At 57.2% G+C, this 19988-nt stretch overlaps 1 protein-coding gene across 1 annotated transcript in view; it reads left to right on the forward strand.

The window, feature by feature from the left end:
- The window catches only part of CPXM2 (carboxypeptidase X, M14 family member 2), a 115024-nt gene extending 97696 nt beyond the window's left edge, over nt 1–17328 (forward strand). Inside the window, exons 11-14 of the mRNA XM_070058297.1 lie at nt 2559–2856; nt 6154–6293; nt 6769–6868; nt 13856–17328. Of these exons, the coding sequence (XP_069914398.1) occupies nt 2559–2856; nt 6154–6293; nt 6769–6868; nt 13856–14109 (792 nt within the window). The 3' untranslated portion in view covers nt 14110–17328. The remainder of the gene's footprint in view (nt 1–2558; nt 2857–6153; nt 6294–6768; nt 6869–13855) is intronic.
- Nucleotides 17329–19988: the final 2660 nt, after the last annotated feature.

Below are 19988 nucleotides of genomic sequence, written 5' to 3' on the forward strand. Positions count from 1 at the left end.
GAGGAGACCAGGTGAGCATGTTCTGGGTTAGCCCAAGCCAGGGCCCTGATGTGTTTAAAAACCAAGAGTAAATGCAGCGGATCCCGCCAAGCCCGTTCCGTCCCTGCAGCCGTCTTCCACTTGGCGCTGTTGTGTGATTCCCAGAGTCCCCTCTCTGTCATTTTCACTCCCTTCTTGCTGAAGTGATTCACTCAGGGGTCTGTCATTTATGAGAGATGCTGGATTCATTGGCCAGTAGTCGAACAACTCACACCTTCTGTGGGGAGCAATCCGGACTAGACTAAGTTACTCGAATTAGGACTTATTCTATGCATCTGCTCTCCCACAATATGGCGCTGGGAGAGAACTAAACAGCTTCCGCACAGCTGCCTCCAGTTCAACCAATTAACTGTAGGACTTGCTCCTGATTGGAGAGCAGCGTACTCAGCCGAGTTGGGATTGGCGGAGGAGGACTATAAAGGAGGGGAGAGACGACATGCACCAGGAACATCTATGGGGAACATCTAAGGGAACCCGTGCAGCCCCCGAGAGAGCCGGCCGGCGGTGTGCCGCTCCCCTGCGGAAGTGGGGAATGCGGCCAGGGGGAACTGCCCTTCCACGGAGGTGGAAGGGATAGTAGCCAACCCGGGAAGAACCAGCAGCAAACCCGGGGAGGGCCGAGCAGACGAAAGAACAGCGCAGGGTCCTGTGTTGCTCCTCCACGAAGAGGGGGAGCGACATAATGGTGCCGTGACTCGGATATGAAGCCTAGGCAGGGTTTAGTGTCGTTCCCCCATGAAGACGGGGAGCGACAACCTTCCAATGTTAGCTTTTTAAAAAAAAAAACGATTTATTTTATTTATTTGAAAGACAGAATTACAGAGAGAGGTAGAGGCAGAGAAAGAGGTCTTCATCCAATGGTTCACTCCCCAGATGGCCGCAATGGCCAGAGCTGTGCCGATCCAAAGCCAGGAGCCAGGAGCTTCTTCTGGGTCTCTCACATGGGTGCAGGGGCCCAAGGACTTGGGCCATCTTCCACTGCCTTCCCAGGCCACAGCAGAGAGCTGGATCGGAAGAGGAGCAGCCAGGACTAGAACTGGCGCCCATATGGGATGCTGGCGCTTCAGGCCAGGGCGTTAACCCACTGCCCCACAGCGCCAGCCCCTCCAATGTTAGCTTTTAAAAGTTTTCCTTAACATTTTATCATAAAAAAGTATCCAGCATTAAAAAAAAAAAATCAGAGAAAAGCTGTGTGAGGCCCACAAGGAGCCTGTCTCGTCTCGGACGCATCTGTTCACGCACTGTCAGCACCGTCACCCACCCTGCCCACCCCCGCTTCAGGTGCGAAGGAAATACCAGGCATTTCACTGTTTCATTTATAAGTACTTATTGATTTTAACAATGTTTTTAGAAAACATGGTGATTTTAGAAAATGTAGATACTCCTTTAGAGCCATAGATCATGGCCGATTGAATGTCTCTCAGCTGAAATGCTTGGGACCAAAATATATGTATTCTGTTTTTCATGTTTTTGGGATCCAAGTATAAACAAAATTCATTGATGTTCCCTACTCACCTTACACAGCCTGGAGGTAATCTTATACAATATTTTAAACAATTTTGTGCATAAAACAAGTCCCACGCTGTGCAATTTCCCACTTGAGGCATCATCTTTGTGCTCAAAAGTTTCAGATTTTGGGTTTTTGGACTTGGGATGCTCAGCCTGTGCCGTTATCATTTCATAACAGCCACTCAGTGTCCGTGTTTGGGCTTTGAGTTAGCCTCTCATTCTCTCTCATCCCCCATGCCCGCTGGGGTTTAAATCAGCATGCTAATAAAGCCCTTCATTTTGGCTGGTTTGTAAGCCTCATTTAAAGGATCGATCGGTTGGTTTCCTCTCTGTTACTTTCTGTTCTTCCCCTACGATTGATGCTCTTGTTTATCTCTAACGACGAAGCGTTTTCCTGCTGCCCGTGAGTTTGTTCCTCTAAATTTCCTGTAAATTGGCCTGGATAGAGCAGGAGCTGGCAACCCCCGCCCTGCCCCCAGGGCTAAGTCCCACCCGGGCCTGCTTTGTCAGTGGGGTTTGCTGGCTCACGGCCACGTGCCTGCACTTGGCTTTGCCTAGGGAGCTTGCGTCAGGGCACGGCTGGGGAGTCCTGATGGAAGCCACGTGGCCCACACAGCCTGGAACGTTTCCTGTCTGGTTCTTAACAGAAACGGCCTGCTGATGCCTGGGCTGGGGGCTGGGTCAGGGTCAGGCTTGCTGTGTGGACGTGTGTTCCAGAGTCAGCCCTGCTGTGCGTGGATGTGTGTTCCTCCATTGGCGGCCCAGTGTGGTGTGCGTGGCTGTGTCTCCTCCTTGTGCTGTGTGTAGCTGGCAATGAATGGCCCTGGCCCATTAATTCACTGGCCTTGCAAAATGATACCACTTGGATCTCCCAGGGTGGATTTCAAAATGCTAAATGTGTCAGCATTGGTCCATCAAACGCGTGGCTTTTCACACATGTCCCTGTTTCGAGAGCTAGGGAGGGAAGCGGTTTCTGCCTCCTTGTATTTATCGGCTCTGCCTGTTCACAGGTGGCCGCGGAGACCAGAGCGGTCATAGCCTGGATGGAAAAGATCCCCTTCGTGCTGGGCGGCAACCTGCAGGGGGGCGAGCTGGTGGTGGCCTACCCCTACGACATGGTGCGCTCCCTGTGGAAGACACAGGAGCACACGCCCACGCCCGACGACCACGTGTTCCGCTGGCTGGCCTACTCCTACGCCTCCACCCACCGCCTCATGACGGACGCCCGCCGGAGGGTGTGCCACACGGAGGACTTCCAGAAGGAGGAGGGCACGGTCAACGGGGCGTCCTGGCACACCGTCGCGGGAAGTAAGTGCCATCTGCCCCGCCCAGCGACAGATGACATCAGGCACTGGGGCAGTGCCCCTCCCATCGTCCTTCCCATGGTGTCCAGCCTTGTCGTGGTAATAGCTGTGGGGTGAGCTCCTTGCCCAGTAGTCTCGGGGCTGGGTGTGTTCACTCCGTTTTATAGCCGAGATACTGGGGATTCGGAGGCTTGAAGAAACAGCTCACGGGAGCAGGGCGAGAGCTGGGGCTGTCTCTGAGCTGTTGCACTGGGCTGATGGGACTTTACCGCATCAGAGATGGGGGAAGTAAGACCTGGTGGCCATATTGGCCCCACAGGGAGACCTAGAGAAGGGGCAGAGAGCATGGTGGTCCTGGCCCTGGAGCAGGGATGTTCACCCAGAGCCCTTCTGCTTTGGGGGGATGGCCGTGCTGAGTCTACAAGACCGGCCTGGATCCCAGCCTGGGTGTGAAGTGACCACGAGCTGCAGGTGGCGTCCTAGACCCAACGTGTGTGAAGGCCGATTCCTGCATCTCTGCTGTTACACGGTCAGGCCAGGCCTCCAGGGGGTCAAAGCAGACCCTGCACCGTGTAATTCGAGGTTTGCTCCTGGTATCCCTGGGACTGGAGAGACTTCCAGGAGAGACTCCAGGGATTGCTTTGCAGCAGCCAAAGAACCCCACCGTCTGCGGGTCAGGGTAGCCTCTGCTTCCTGGTTCAGGCGGTTCCCAGCCCGGGACTCCGGGGGCAGGAGGGGTGGAGATGGCGGGTCCTCTCAGCCCCCAGGCATGAAGCTCTCTGCTTCTTGCCTTGACTTTACGAGGGTCGTGCAAGCCAGTGGTGAATCTGAGAAGTGTTCATGTAGAACAGACTCCTCCCATCATTCTTTGCCGGGTGACACCGGGGAAGTTACTTTACCTCCCTGCCCCCTGGCTTGTATCCACCTGTAAGGGGACGGGGCGGGGGTGGTGCCACCCGCTCAGTGCTCTGAGGGTTGCAAAGGTGGCGGACTGGGGTGTGCTCATGGGGCTGGTCAGGGACCCTGGGTCGTAGACTCCCACTTCTAGCGTCTCCCTCTCTGCGTAGGCTGCTCTCCACGGCGTCCTCACTCTGTGTCACTATGCTAATGAATGTTATCTTACTTGCTGGAAATTCAGTCCTCACACTTTTCAAGTGTGTCTCCAGCCTTAGGAAGGAAAAACGTGGAAAGATTTGTCTCCCTGGCTCTCGTAAAGCTCTCCACAGACGCTCGCTGTCTCGTCTCGGTGACAGCCCAAGCAGGGGCGTTCACGCCTACTCTGTCAGGGTTTTGCTCTGTGTGGAATAAAATAAATGCATGTAAATTTGCATCTTTCAGATGCATCTATCAATTTTCCTAACTGAGCCCAGAAAACCTACCCACAGAGGTCTCTAGGTTGTGTCTGGGGACAGCTGGGTTTGCCGGCACCGGTCCACAGCAAGGTTCTGAAACGCCGGCCTCCCACGATCGCATGGGCGGCGCTGGGTTGTTTTGCTGTCGGTTGTATTGCCCATTATCTCGGGGACCTGGCGGCGCAGCCATGTGGCGGCTCGGGCTGTGTAGTCATTCTTCCCGCAGTGTGGCCAGATCTGCAGATTCCTCGCTTTGGAGATTAATGAGAGGCGATTTCTGCTTCCTCCCTCCTCCCCCGCCCGCCTCTGCATCTTTTGTTCCCTTCCTTCTCACTCATTAGTGCGGGGCCCCACAGGCACTGGCAGAGCGCGGAGGGGCCGTCGGGAGCGGAGTTCGGTACATTTCAACTCGCATCCTTCGCAGGGGCGTGTGTTGGGCTCGCTCTGCTCCGCGGCTGCTGTCCTGTGCCCTCGCCTACAGGGTGAGGCCTGGGGACCCCAGCACCTAAGCAACATGCGACGCTGCACTGGGCTGGCGACAAGACCAGGATTCCGTCCCCAGAGGGAGCACAAAGTGATTCTGGCCACCCCCAGCCCCGCCTGGAGGTTTTTAAGGAACTGCCCGGCTCCCACCCCCAGCTCCTTGTCCACCTGTGCTGCACGCAGGAGGTAAAGGCTCACTCCTGAAGCCACGCTCTGGCCACGTGTGGCCTGTCCCACGCTTTCTTGTTGGAGCCCAGGTGTGACCTCCTAAGAGCTGTGCCAGCGACGTCAGTGGCTCCAGTCTGGAATCTGGTAGCTGGGACGGGTGTCGTGTTTGGCACCCTTTAGCCGCAGATGTCAGGGATGGGGCAGCAGACGGAGACTGAGCAGCTCTTGACACCCAAAGGCCCGGACTCTACCCCAGACACTGGGACGAGCCCTGGAGAGGCTCCCTTTCAGTCAGCAAAGTGAGGAGGGAACGACAGGGCGGGGAGGCCGGGACTGGGGGAGGCCAGGAAACCTCCAGTCAGCAGAGCCCAGGCCCCAGCCCAGGGGATCCTCAGAGGCGCCCTGCTTCTGGGGCTGTTTCAGACAGGCAGAGCTGCAAGGGGCCCTGGGAGGCAGCAGAAAGGTTCTGGAACATTCAGAGGACTTCCTGTCAACAGGGAGGTGGGGGCTTTCCACCACAGACAGAGCTGAACAGTAGAGCCAGGGTGTGTGGCTGGGGAGATGCAGCCAGAAGATACAAATGGAAAGATTTGCAGCGAAGACGGAGCCCAGTACGAGGGCGTCTTTGACAAAAGGCCGGCATAGGGATGCGATATTCATTTTATTAAAGCCAGTTTAACACTCATTGTTGGAAGGAAGCTATCATTAAAATCAACACTGGATTTTTTGGAAAGATTTATTTATTGAAGGAGTTACAAAGACACGCACAGAAAAGGAGAGAGAGAGAGAGAGAGAGAGAGAGAGAGAGAGAGAGAGATCTTCCATCCTCTGGCTCACTCCCAAATGGCCAGGCCAAAGCCTGGAGCCTGGAACTTCATCCGGGTCTCCCACGTGGATGCAGAGGCCCAGGCACTTGGGCCGTTGTCCACTGCCTTCCCAGGTGTGTCAGCAGGGAGCTGGAGCAGAGTGGAACAGGCAGGACAGGACTGGTGCTCTTATGGGATGCCGGCGTTGGGAGCAACACAGCCTGCTGTGCCCCACACTGTGGATTCAATGTTTCAGCACGCTTGTCTCGGTGGTGGTGCTGGTCTCGGCCGTGGCTCTGCCTCCCCCTGGTGCTGGCCTCGGCCGCGGCTCTGCCTCCCCGTGGTGCTGGTCTCGGCCGCGGCTCTGCCACCCCGTGGTGCTGGCCTCGGCCGTGGCTCTGCCTCCCCGTGGTGCTGGCCTCGGCCGCAGCTCTGCTTCCCTGTGCCCCCTGCTGCATCGTGCAGTCACAAGGTGTTCCTGTTGGCTCGCAGGTCTCAACGACTTCAGCTACCTTCACACAAACTGCTTCGAGCTCTCCATCTACGTGGGCTGTGATAAATACCCACACGAGAGCCAGCTGCCCGAGGAGTGGGAGAACAACCGGGAATCCCTGATCGTGTTCATGGAACAGGTACGGCCTGGACGCGGCTGCCAGCAGGGGCTAGCCAAGGCTGTGGGCGTGGCTGTCAGTGTGGGAGTGGATTAGGGTTGTCATTGACAGGAAAATCTCTTTGATTTCTTTCCTCTCTGGCTCTGAAGTCATTAAGCCCTCCTAGCCTAGGAAAATAAAAGTCAATGTGCCTATAAAATTAAATGCCAGTTGTCAGGGAATGTGTTTTTGTGACATCTCAGAGTCTAATTAATTCTTTAAACCTCTCGAGTATTTTAATCCCCCTGGGGAGCCCTCCGGAGCACAACCCCAGAAGGCAGGCAGATGTTTATACGCAGGTCTCGCAGAGCCAGGCGGCCTTCTGAGCTGGACGTGAGGCTGTGGGTGCCCTTGGTGGGGACCGGGCCCACGCTGGGCTGGTGGCACTGCCTCGGGCTGGCTGTGTGCAGAGCCCCACGGAGACCTCACCCCCGGTCTCGCTGTGTTTGCTGAGCAGGTCCACCGTGGCATCAAAGGCATGGTGAGAGATTCCCACGGAAAAGGAATTCCAAATGCCGTTATCTCCGTAGAAGGGGTCAACCACGACGTCCGAACAGGTAACCACGCGTGTCTGCGCTGTCTCTGGGTAAAGAATGTCTCTTTCCCTGAAGTGTCTCGCTTGGGTTCTGCTCAGGAACTGAGAGCCGGAAGCATCTTGCAAGACCTGAATCAGTGTCTCCCTCCTCGCACACTCCGCTTTCCAGAGACCCCTGGAAGCGAGTTTCCAGCCTCGGCTTCCCGAGCCCTCCCTGGAGCGCACGTGGAGCAGCCGACTGACTTCCAGCACACTGGCAGTTTCTGAGAAATGGACGAAAGTGCTCTGTCTCTGTGGGGTTGTGAGACACGCGGGAGGCTTAGCTCCTGGACCAGGCAAACAGAGGGACTGGAGAGAGAGGGCATCAGGGTGCCCCAAGAGGAAGACGCTGTCAGTCAGGGCGGTACAGGTCGGCGTTCGTGGTCCTGGGGGGCCAGGTCAGAGCTGGAGGGGGAGTTCCCAGGGCACAGCAGCCCGGGGCCGACTGGAGAGGCGGTTGGGGTCGCGCCTTAGGTGCCCGTCCAGGGAGTTCCCTGAAATCAGAGGAACCTGCTGACGTGTTCAGATGTGGGATGTGTTCGGAAGACGTGGGTGTCTGCCATGTGACGCATAGGCCGGCAGTCCCGGCGAGGCTAAGCCTGCCGCTGCGTTTAGCTTTACTGTGCTAACTTGGTTACTCCTGGCCTCAGTCCTGTTTTCTTGAGATGCTCATTAGATGAAGAAATGAAGCCCAAGAAGTGTCGCAGCTCCCACCCACTGGAAGGGGCCAAAGGCGGGGTGGTGGCTCGCACCATTCCCAGTTGAATGGGGGGCAGAACATTCTAGAACCTTGGAGAATTGCAGATAGGAAGAAGACCGGGGGGCAGAACATTCTAGAACCTTGGAGAATTGCAGATAGGAAGAAGACCGGGGGGCAGAACATTCTAGAACCTTGGAGAATTGCAGATAGGAAGAAGACCTTTAAAAGGCACTGCTGAGATGCGGTCGAACTCTCCTTACTGTCACAGAAAAGGACTGCGAGACGCCGGCCTTAGGAGCCAGGCTCAGTCTCGAGTTCCCGAGACACCAGCGCCGCGTTTTCCGCGTTTTCCGATGTGCTTCCCGCGGCCGTGCGGTGCCGCAGCGTAGCGGGGCGCTGAGCTTGTCCTCCCGCGGCCTTCTCAGAGGTCGTCCCTGCAGCTTCTCTCTCCCTGCCCTTTTCACTCTGCGAAGGAGGCCGGCCACTGCCGTCCCCTGATCCAGGCGAGGAACGAGCAAAGAGGGCCCTGGACCCAGTAAGAACAGGTCCAAGAGGAGAGGGCCTGACTTCCGGTCCGACTCCCGTCGCAGCGGGAAGCTGCCTTCCTTTCCGCTGAGATGTCCTTGACTGTCTCCTTCTTTGATGTGCAGTCATGAGCCCCACAGTGATCAGCAGCCACATACGTGACCACACACGTGACCTCACGTGTGCCTGCGTGTGTGATGGTGGTCCTAGTGCCGTCCCAGCAACCTCAGTGTGTGTAAATGCCCTCTATGATGCCTGCACCACGAGTCTCCTGACAGGTCCATCTCAAAGTGCGTCCCCACTGTTAGGAACACGTGGTCGGGCCGGCGCTGTGGTCGGGTTAATCCTCTGCCTGTGGTGCCGGCATCCCGTATAGGCGCCTTTGAGTCCCGGCTGCTCCTCTTCCGATCCAGCTCTCTGCTGTGGCCTGGGAAAGCAGTAGAGGATGGCCCAAGTGCTTGGGCCCCTGCACCTCATGGGAGACCTGGAGGAAGCTCCGGGCTCCTGGCTTCAGGCCGGCCCAGCTCAGCGGTTACAGCCGTTTGGGGAGTGAACCAGCAGATGGAAGACCTCTCACTATCTATAACTCTACTCTCAAATAAATAGTAAAATGTTAAAAAAAAAAAAAAAACAATGGTTGTAGAAGGGGACTTCAAATCCTCATGGAAAATGGAATTAAAAGATAAGTTTAGTTTGTTGCAAAACATTTTTGAAATGCATGTATACAAGAGCTCTTCAAAAACTCATAGAAAGACAAATTACACATGTTCTCCCTTACGTGTGTGTGTGTGTGTGTGTGAGAGAGAGAGAGAGAGAGAGAGAGAGAGTGGCAAGGTGGAAGGGAGGAAAGAAATGCCGTGTGTATCAGTTTTATCGCAAATATGGTGTTTTCTCAAACGTTCAGTATTTGTCGATAGGAATTCTATACTACCGTGGTAGTAACGGTTTTGTGACTGTTTTAAAATTGATTTTCTATGAGTGAAGTTGAACATGTTTTCATTTGATTATTGTGTAGAGCCCTTGCCTGTTTTCTTGCTTATTTTACTTCTTAGTTGTTGAACTCTTTACTTAGTAGAGTCATTAAGCTTTGAATAGAATGAGTATTAAAAATAATGTTATCTCAGGCCAGCGCCATGGCTCACTAGGCTAATCCTCCGCCTATGGCGCCGGCACCCCAGGTTCTAGTCCCGGTTAGGGCGCCGGATTCTGTTCCTATTGCTCCTCTTCCAGTCCAGCTCTCTGCTGTGGCCCAGGAAGGCAGTGGAGGATGGCCCAAGTGCTTGGGCCCTGCACCCCATGGGAGACCAGGAGAAGCACCTGGCTCCTGGCTTCTGATCTGCGCAGTGCACAGGCCGCAGTGGCCATTCAGGGGGTGAACCAATGGAAGGAAGACCTCTCTCTCTCTCTCTCTCTCCTTCACTGTCTAATTCTGCCTGTCAATAAATAAATAAATAAATAATTTTATCTCAGTAAATATATTTTTTAAATTTTATGGAAAATGCCCATTATGAAAAACTATAAGTGGGTTTCAATTTTATTTTTTTTTGCACCCAAACAGACTTATCATTTAATCCCACTTTGCCGTGAACTTTGTCAGGACCCCTCGTGTTACCTGCAATACCGCGTGGCCACTCACAAGCAGTGGGCGCCCAGTAGATGTTTGTTGCTGATGAATGAGTGGACCTGAGGTGGTGTTTCCAGGCTACACAGTGAGTGGCAGAGCTGTGATTTGAGCCGAGGACTTCAGACCCCAAATCCAGTTCCTGGTCCTTTATCCCCGCGCTCATTCCGAGGGCGCGGAGGCCCCTCTCTGCATTCCGTAGCCACAGATCCTAAACTCCCAACAAGTCAGCCTGCATGACCTGCCCGGAGAGGGAGACCCGGGGACCTGAGGACGAGGTGAGGCAGGCTCAGACCAGCGCCATGGACTGCTCTGTGCCAGGCTGCCGGTCAGCGTGCCTGGCGTAGAAGCCAGTTGTTTAAGTGTGTCTGAAACAGAGTGGCAGGCTGCTGTGTCATGCTGTGACTTGCGTTCTTCCCATTTAGTTACCAATTTGTTTTACTCAGTATTATTTAGAAATTATTCTTATTTATTGAAGAGGCAAAGGGATAGATAGAGACGGTCATCTCCCATCTGCTGGTTCACTCCCCCAAATACCTACAGCAGCCAGGGCTGGGCCAGGCCAAAGCCAGGATTCAGGAGCTCCCTCCAGGGCTCCCATGTGGCGGGTGGGAACCCTGGTGCTCCAGTCCTCACCGCCGCCTCGCAGGATCTGCAGTCAGGAGCCAGGTGGGAGCCTGGTGGGAGCTGCAGTCAGGAGCCAGGGCGGGGGATCGAACCCAGGTACTGGACAGAGGTCAGGGGTGCTTGGAGGATATCTAACACCCCAGGTTCACCACCAGCCCCATGATATTTTCTGAGAATTCTTGCCATTTGGCCTCGATCGTAGGGCCGTAGACCACGAGGTTTCCTACTCTACAGCATGGTGTTCTGTCCCTGGTGGCCCCTGGCAGGCGTCCATTTGTTCATTTATTTACTTACTCATCCACTAACTCAGCGCCTGTGGCTTGCGTCCCCACCGCGGGCTGGAGCCTGCGCAGGGTGCTGGCGACCGCTGTGAGTGAAAGACAGGCTCCTGGATCTGGCTCTGTGTGGGACTTGATTTTAAACACTGCCGATGAGCGCCTCTAAAAAGAATGATTTATAGAAGAGCCTGGAACGTTCCTGGGACTATTTAGTGCCTCATTCGCAATGTGAGAAAACATAAGAGTTTTAATCTGAGTGGGAGAGAAAAAGGCCCCGGGGCCCCCTAAGCTGGGGATGAGAACGCCTTGCCTAATGGGCTCCGAAATTCAAGCCCCTATAATTAAGGAGACAGTTTGGATGAGCTAATGGGAAATGGCTCTCTCTCTCTCTCTCTCCCCCCCCCCGTTTATTCCCCCCCATAAATAATTTCTCAGCGTATTCGCACGACAGATGAATCCTCTGGTCTGCACATGGCTTTTTGTTTTATTGGTTCCAGCATCTTTCAGCTCTGAGCACAGGCTCCAAGCCTGCCTTGATTTGTGTCTGAGGCTTATGCGATCTGACAAGTTTTATTTCAGGAGGGATTTGGCATAAAGTAACTGGAGATATTGAGTGGAAGCCCACAGGGCCAGAAGCTAGCAGGAGTGCTGTTGAAATGCCTAGGAGCAGGTCGGCCCCGCACCTGACCAGCATTCTCCGTGACTGTCCCTGGTTTGGTGGACCCTAACCTGACCCTGGGCTCACGTTGCTGCTTCTGTCTGCGAGTGCCCAGCCCTGCCCACTGTGTGTCCACCCTGCACTGGGATTCTGTGGAACAGCCCGCCGTGGGCACAGCCCTGATGGCTCACAGGGACAGGAACCGGCACGGTGGCCCCTGAGCTGCATAAGGTGGCTGGTTCCAGGCCTTGCTGGTCCTCGGGGTGGAAGCAGAGGTCGTGGAGCCTCAGGGTGGACGTGGGAAAGGGCAGCCAGGAACACTGCCAGGCCGCCAGACACTCCTGTCCGGGTTCCTGAAGCTCAGGCTTTCGGGTTCCGGAGCTGACACCCCTCGTGCGGACTCCGAGCCTGTGTTGAGCTCCTGCTGCGTGTCGTACTGGGGAGACTGCAGGGAGCTGAGGGTGCCCTGGCCACTACGAGTGCGCGCTCTCCCAGAGGAGACCTATGAGGCTCACAGGAGAAACTGCAGACGGTCACCGCGGACTGTGTCAAGAGGCTGGCGAGGGTGCCCCACCTGCGGGCAGGAGCACGGAGCCTGCAGACAGAGGGGACAGTAGCTACAAGGGGTCAGAGTCAGTGAGGGAGAGGCTGTGTGTGCCTGGGGGACGCCTGGGGCCAGTTCGGCCAGAGTTTGGCTTTTGCTCTGAGTGCTTGGTCCTCCCCTATGTAGCCCGAGTCCCCGGGGCCACCGACAGTCTCCATCTGCTCGTCCACTTCTCCTTGTCACACGAGCCCAGGTCCTAGGCTGAGGCCACTCCACCCAGGAGCTGTCAGCCTGGTGTGCACGCTGAAGTCCCCAGCACATGTGACACGGGAGGAGACCCCAGGGACCCTCATGCAGGGGAGGATGGAGCCAGCCTTGACTCTCGGCCCCTCCAGGCAGCTGCATGATGTAGGCCGTGTGGTTAACCCCCTTTTCCACATGAAGGAGTTGATGCCCAGAGAGGGGTTCTGTCCCCCCCAAGGCCACACCACCACGGTGACCATGACGACTGGAATGTCCTGCCCAGTCTAACGCTTTGGTGCCAGGTAACGAGAAGAAGCTGGGTTTGATCAAGAACCAAGTAGGCCCTGGGAAATTTACTGTTCTGCACAAGTCCTGAAATCTTCTAAGGGATGGAAGAAAACCACACATGTGTAAATGTCACAGATAAACAGCTGTCGTGCGTGTATAAACATCCATCTCCCACGTACGTGCACGTAACACTTTGAAGCCTCAGGTTGAACTTGGCATTGTAACCTTGATTCCTGCAGATGCACCATGCGATGCAGGAGTGCAGGACGCCACAGGAAACACGGGGGCAGGTGGAGGCCATAGGTGAAGCAGTTTGCTCGGTGGTGAGCAGGACTCCATACAAGAGGCCCAGGTCCACACACCCACAGGCACACACATGTAAACATACACACATGCATATATGCACAGACACACGGGCATGCATATACACACGCACACATATACATGCCCACACAGGCACACATGCATATACACATGAACACATACACACATAGAGGGCCACGTGGCATTTCTCAGTGCTGTACCCTGTATCTATTTGTCTTCAGTGACAATGTGAGACAAAATGGCACGTCCCAGCATTTCAGGAGGGGGGAGGCACATTGAGCAACCTTAAGCACACGGGGACTCGCCTGGGGAGACGGCTCTCTGGGCGGCACAGCGCCCTGGGCATTCAGGGTGGACCGAGCCACCTCCTTCCCTGTCCACCTGTGCTCTCACCACTCCCTCTGCCCACCTTGTCCTCAGCAGCAGGAGCCTCCTCCCGGTCCTGTCGTGGCCATAGCTCACAGCCGGCACAGCTGAGCAGGGAAAGAGAGGTGAGCCAGCAGGTGTCTTAGAAGGGTGAGACGGTGGCACGCTAAGCCACTCCAGGTGCTCAGAGGGGCTTGGTCAAGGCCGAGAGCCCACCCTGCTGGAGGCCAAGGAGAGCTCACAGTTGGTGCCGGTTGGGCAGCTGACCAGTGCTGTAGCTGGCGAGGCGGGGGTTCTGCCTTGCGGCATCAACTCTGAGCTGCCCTGGCCCCAACCGTGGGATGGAGGCCATGGGCCATGGAACGAGGTGTGGGTTCCGGGGCCTCCTCCGGGTCTCTTGGTCATTACAGGGCCCCACCCCTCTGAAAAACCGGTGCTCTGTATTGCCGTCTTGCTAAGGGAAGCCACGGCCTGATGGCTCTTCAGGATGGCGCTTCACCATGAGCACAAGTTCAAGTTCATAATGAATGGCTCGTGTTGTCACAGGGACGAGAGGGATGTCCCCCTCCCGGCTCGTGTGTGTTAGCACTGTAGGAGGCCCACACCCCGCACCCCTTCCTGTTATAACCAGGAAGGCAGCTTCCAAAGAGGAGACCAGCTTGGCTTCCCAGTGGCTAAGAGTCTGCACCGCGTGGCTGCAGAGCCCCTCTGCGCGGGGAGGCCGCCATGGAGGGGCCCGCGGTGCCTGTGTTGGGAAAGCGCTGCTCTGAGCTGCCCCGGGCTTCTCTCTTCACAGCCAGCGACGGGGACTACTGGCGCCTCCTGAACCCGGGCGAGTACGTGGTGACGGCCAAGGCAGAAGGCTTCACCGCGTCCACCAAGAGCTGTATGGTCGGCTACGCCATGGGGGCCACGCGCTGCGACTTCACCCTCAGCAAGACCAACCTGGCCCGGATCCGGGAGATCATGGAGAGGTTCGGGAAGCAGCCCCTCAGCCTGCCAGCCCGGCGGCTGAAGCTGCGGGTACGGAAGAGACGGCAGCGCGGGTGACCTCCCGCACCCTTGGGACTCGTCTGGGACCCATGCAGATGAAGCCAGCCCCAGTAGTAGCTGTCCTGTAGTGGCCTCGCCCACTGGTGTCTTCTCTGTGATCCTAGAGCCCCCTGCCCCACCCCCACCCCAGGAGCGCGTGTGAGCGTGACCAGGCTGGACCCGAAGGCTGCTTTTTTTTTTTCCTTTATTCCCATTTACCAGGCGCTTGGGCAGAGCAGCAGAGACAAGCGGGTGGGAGGGAGAGAAGTCAGCCAGTGGACCTGGGATTCAGAGAAGGAAGGAGCTAGCCTCCTCGGCCTCTTTCGGCACAGCCCCCACTGCCACCCCCCACCCCTTTGCGTGCCAGCAGACATTCCCGGGCATCGGCAATCAGCACCGCTAAAACGCCGCGTTCCCCGAGCCCTGCCGTCCTGAACATGACCATTAGAGATGCTCACAGGCAGCCTGGGAGCGTCCCCTTGCTGGCCCAGGACGTCCGGAGCTGCTGCAGGTGGCCCTGGCTCCCGTGACCGAGGGAGCATCAGCAGTCCCTCGAATGGGTTGTTTCCCTTGCAACAAGACTGTGTCCCTGAAAGGGGAGGGACACTGAATGATCAGAGGGTGACGCTGGGCAGCGGTGCGGTCCTGGGGGCTTGTGCGCAGGCTCGATCTGCAGAGCGGCCCCGACACCCCCAGGCCCTGGGGCTCCCCGAGTGCCAGCTTTCCCAAGGGCCCACGCAACAGCCTGGCTTGCCTCTTCCGCCGGCTGGGACCTGCAGAGAGCCAGGAGGAGGCTGAGCTGCGAGCTCCTGTCTGCTCAGGGTGCTGCACCTGCCGTAGACCTCGACGCTCCTGAGCTGGCCCCACACCCGTGGGTGAGGCATTGGCATGCGTGGACTGCCAGGCTTCCAAGTTAAACTAACTTTGGTGGAGAACTCCCAGGACTACCTGCGATTCAGGATCGTGGGTTCAGGAGGGTGACTGAAGGGCCAGCCGCATCTCACTTCCCATCCCAGCTGCTGCCTCACTCGCCTGGGATGAAAAATAAAGCAGGCAGATGTGAGCATTTTCGGCAGCGGAGTTTCTCTGGATAGACACGGCCACCCAAGCACCGTGCCCTCTGTCTCTGATGTTGGGCACCCCAGAGATGCTGCCTGCCTGGGGGTAGGCAACCTGTACCCCACAAAGGGGGGCAACAAGGCCAGCGCCTTCCGAGCAGAGATGGGGGCCTGCAGCCACTGGTGTCTCTTAGGGATGCCAGAGAGAGCATCTTTCAGTAAAAGCCCTTCATTTTTTCTATTTGAAAGGCAGAGAGGAGAGGGAGTGATTGATTCCGCCTGCTGGTTCACTCCTATCTGCAATAGCCGGTTCCAGGCCAGGTTGAAGCTGGAAGCCAGGGATTCAATGGGGGGGGGGGCAGGAATTCAGCCTCTGAAGTCATCGCTGCCCCCCGCCAGGGTGCACGTTAGCAGGAAGCTGGAGCCGAGCCTGAGCCAGGAACCAGAGCCAGGCGCTCTGCTGTCCTAGACGGGCAGGTGTGTCAGCTGCAGTCTTAACCACTAGGCTAAAAAAAACGCTGGCTTCCAGCATCTGCAGAGAAAAGAGTCTTGTGTAACTTTCTGGTCCCAGGGGGCAGTGAACTCTTCTTAGAAGGGGCCATACGTGGGCCATGCTGTGATGGAACAGGTTAAGGCACCACCTGTGACTCTGGCACCCACATGGGCACTGGTTTCAGTCCCGACTGCTCCACTTCCGGTCCAGCTCACTGCTAATATGCCTGGGAAAGCAGCAGAAGACAGCCCGAGGCTTTGGGTCCCTGCACCCACGTGGGAGACCTGGATGGAGTTCCTGCTCCTGGCTTTGACCTGGCCCAGTCCAGCCGTTGTGACCATTTGGAGAATGAACTAATGGATGGGAGATCTGTGTGTGTGTGTGTGTGTCCCTCTGTCTCTGTCACTCTGCCTTGCAAATGAATAAATCTTTTTTTAAAAAAAAATCACTAAAACCTGCAGCTTTGCAAGACATACAGTCCCAGTGGTAAGGACTCAGCTCTGCCCGTGCAGCGAAGTGGACACACACAAGCTGTAAACGCACAGGCGTGGCGGCACGCCAGTGGGACTTCGTCTACAAAAGCAGGTGGCGGCTGGATTTGGCCTGCAGGCTGGGACACAGTTGTCTCTGATGGAACGTTCCAGGAGGATGGAGATGTTCTATTCTGGGATTTCTGACGCAGCAGCACTAGCCCCTCTGGCTACTGAGCGCTTGCACGGCAGCCGATGCCATTTAGAAAGTGGCTTTCTAGGGTGATGTCACTTTGATGAATTCAAATGTAACTCGCAAGAGCCACTTGTGGCTGGGGGCTGCATAGTGGACCCTGCAGCTCTCAGTGAAGCCTGGAGTCGGAAACTCTCCCTCGCAGCACCAGAGAGCATTTACGATTGAAACTCCCCTGTCATTCAGAAGCACCTCTTTCCACATCTGCGGGGACCCTGTGGGTGTCAGGGCCCCGCCGTGCCTGCCTCGGAGGCGGGGCTGCACTCAGCGCCCGGCTGCACTCCGGGCCGGGATGACTGGGTCTTGATGCCGGTGGTGAGCTCCGCGCAGCCTCCACGTTCCTGCGAGTCGGCCCCCTCTGTGGAGCCTGTCAGCAGATGAGCCATCAGCAGGTGCCAGGGGCCCACAGCTGGCGGCACTGGCTTCCCGGGGATGGTGCTGCCCATCAGCGCGTGGTCCAGGGTCAGGCGGCCACTCCAGTCTCCCACCCACTCCTACGGCGCAAAGCCCCCGGGGCTCTGAGGGGCAGGCTGGCCGCGGGATTTGCTGGTTTCTGGCAGAGGCTGGCATCCCGACTTCCTACACTCTGTGCCGTTGGTTGGAGGCACTTCTGTGTTCAGCCCAGACCCTAGCCAGCCCCTGGACCCTCTCCCCATTGCCTTCGCCACTGCTCTTCAGCCGGATTCTCCTCCCAGGGACTGCACGAGGGGCTCAGCCCAGGCTGCTGCTCTCTCTAGGCCTGTCTCAGATGCCACCTCCTCCAGGAAGCCCTCCCCCACCCAGGACCACGGTGATTCCTGATGCCTTCGAACAAGTCTGCAGAGCCATCCGGGCCTCTCAGAGTCCTCCTTCAGGTCCTCCCTGGGCTGGTGTGGAGGCTTCGCAGCGGGTAGGACCAGGTCCTCCTGACTGTCCCCACCCCACTCAGCAGGTGCTCATTAAATGCCTATGGAATCAAACCAATGCCATGTGGTGCCTTTCTTTTTTTAAACAAAGATTCCCTTATAGGTTAAGACAGTGGGACCACAGACATGGAAAACCTGTCATTTGAATTTATTTAATGTCTTCTTACCTCTCCCAGAACCTGCAGCTGTACAGGTAAAGTCTCCACTCAGTGTTTGCTGTGTTTGTCCACGGGACAAAGGCAACAGCACGGTGCCTCTCCTGGCGCAGAATTGCCACTTGGCTGCCTTCACCCACGCAGTCCCAGGCGGCCAGGGCCCTTCCGACTCCCCCCACTTTGGAAGCAGGAAGTCGCGGAAGCTGTGAGTGCGAAGTTCCACTCAGGACTGGCCTTCACGGCTCAGTTGCTTGAGTGATGGGGCACAGCCTGCTCCAGGAAGCCCCAGGACCTGTTCCCGTCTTCGCACAGAGGACGTTCTGTGCAACTTTAGAACTACGCCACCTCGGCTCTGTGTGCCGCCATGGGGCAGGGGGAATGGCGTTCTGCTTAGGTGGCTGTGAGTGGCAGGGCCAGGCAGCGTCCCAGACTTGCAGATTCTATGTCGGCGGGCACCGTAGGCTTCCTGGAGGAGCACTGTGTCGCCCGCATGGCCAGCAGGCAGTCCCCGTGGTGAGGGGAGCCGGCAGCCGCCACCCACAGAGCCGCGGCCCCGCAGGAGTGGCCAGGAGCTTCCTCCTACCTGGCTCTCACCTCCAAACTGCAGCCCCAAGGTTCCAGCCAAGGCACAGGGAGTAGAAAAAGAAGCGAGGGAGCTGCAGCACACGGGCCACAGGATCTGCCAGGACCCCCGGGCGCACAGGGGAGCACGGCAGGTCTTAGAGTGGAGGGCCAGCCCCGAGGTCAGTGAGCGCCGGGGTGCAGGCTCACGGAATCAGCAGCAGCAGCTGCGTGGACCTGAGTGTTAAGAAGGATCCTGACTGTGTCCAGGTCCAGGGGGAAGGATGCTGGGATTGATGAGCTATGCCTGCTGTGGGCTCGGGCAGGGCAAAGGCTGGAGCGCCTGGGGTTGCCATCCCGGGACTGTCCGAGAGACGGGAAGCCCGAGGCCCCAGCAGGGGCGAGAAGCCCCGACGTTTCCGTCTGACGGCCCTGGACAGGTGGGATCGGTGCCTGGGGCAGCCCTGGGTCTGGCCTCTCAGCCTGTAGGGCCTCGCGCCTCCAGGAGGTGACAGAAGCACCGCGGCCGTGGGTGGGTGCACTTCGGGATGAACGCGACAGGGCGATGCGGGTCTCAGCCAGGAGCTGATAAAAGGCACCGCACAGCCCTGGGGCGCTCAGAGGCCCCTCGCGGGGGCTCGTCTGCCACCACAGCTGCCGGTTGGCTCGAGATGGCCTGACAGCGGTGACGTCCCGATGGTGGCAGTCAGCGCCAGGCTGGCACGCCCTGGCATCGCACCTCGGGAGAGCCAGCCGCCAGCTCCACTCCGTGCTGGCCAGCATTACAGATAACAGGTTCTGAGGCCTCATCCGCGGGGAAGGCCATTTGCTGGAGCCCCCAGCCGGGGCGGGGAAGAGCTCACGTGTTGCTGTGTTCTGGGGGCAGCAAAGCGTCCGCCTCCAGCCTCCGAGGCCTGTGTCGCAGCACTCAGCACAGCAAATGTTTGACAGCCTCATCCCTGGAGCCAGGAGAGCTGGGCTCACCTCCCAGCCCTGCCTCTTACTTTCTGTGTGACCCTGGGTGAACGACATAACCTTCATGGATCTCAGTTTTGCCATCTGTGAGATGGGCGCAGGCAGGGCCTGCCCCATCTGTCTGTTGTGAGCGCTCGGGGGCTGAGCAGGTTTGCATTGTTCAGGGACTGTGCTCCGTCACCGTGCAATACCTCATTTATTTAGAGGTGAACGTTACTATTATTGCCATTTTTCGGGTGAGGAAGTGGAGGCTTAGGGCACACGGAGGTGTGTGAAGCCAGATCCTCTGAGTTCTTGACGCAGTCACCATGACGCACGCCCCTTTCTTGGTCTGTCCCGACCAGACAGAAGCCGGCCCAGGAGACCCGCAGCCACGACACTCAGAAGCAGCTCCCTGGCTGCATGGATCCGGCTTTCCAGACGTTTCTGTTGGCAATCAGGGCCGCCCGTCTGACTCCGCCTCACTCCTCCTCCCCAGGGCTCCGCAGACGCTGCCAGCCCCGGCCTGGGACAGTCAGGCAGCAATGGCACGTTCCCTCGCTTGGCACCGAGCCCCCTCCCACAGATCCTCATCCCAGGGCCACTTCTGGGTGCTCCCAGGAGCCCAGCCTAAGGTTCTACCTCCCACCCCTCCCGTCTTGAGTAACAGGAGCGCGGCCAGCTGTTTTCAGGGGAGCAGCACTGTGAGATTGGGTTTATAATCAGAAATACATATTCAATCTCTGTCGCCAGGCCCCAGTGCTGAGTTCTCAGGACCTTGTAATTCCTGCGGCCCTGGGGTGCTGGGGGCATCCTTGGTTGAGATATTTGGTCTCTGACCTGGATTCCTGACCCAGAGCTCGCGATCTCTTGGAACTTCCTGAATCCTAGTGCTTATTTTGTTCTAACAAGATGCCTCTTTCCGGGCTCCTGGCTGTGATGTGGTCACCAGAGGCAGCACCAGTTATCATCCTGAAAGACACAAAGTCCCAGACGCCCTCAATGCTGAAATGCTGGCAGACCCAAGTCTCTAAGGCTTAAGATTCCT

Source organism: Oryctolagus cuniculus, chromosome 15 (genome assembly GCF_964237555.1).
Source record: "Oryctolagus cuniculus chromosome 15, mOryCun1.1, whole genome shotgun sequence".
Taxonomy (NCBI): Eukaryota; Metazoa; Chordata; class Mammalia; order Lagomorpha; family Leporidae; genus Oryctolagus; species Oryctolagus cuniculus.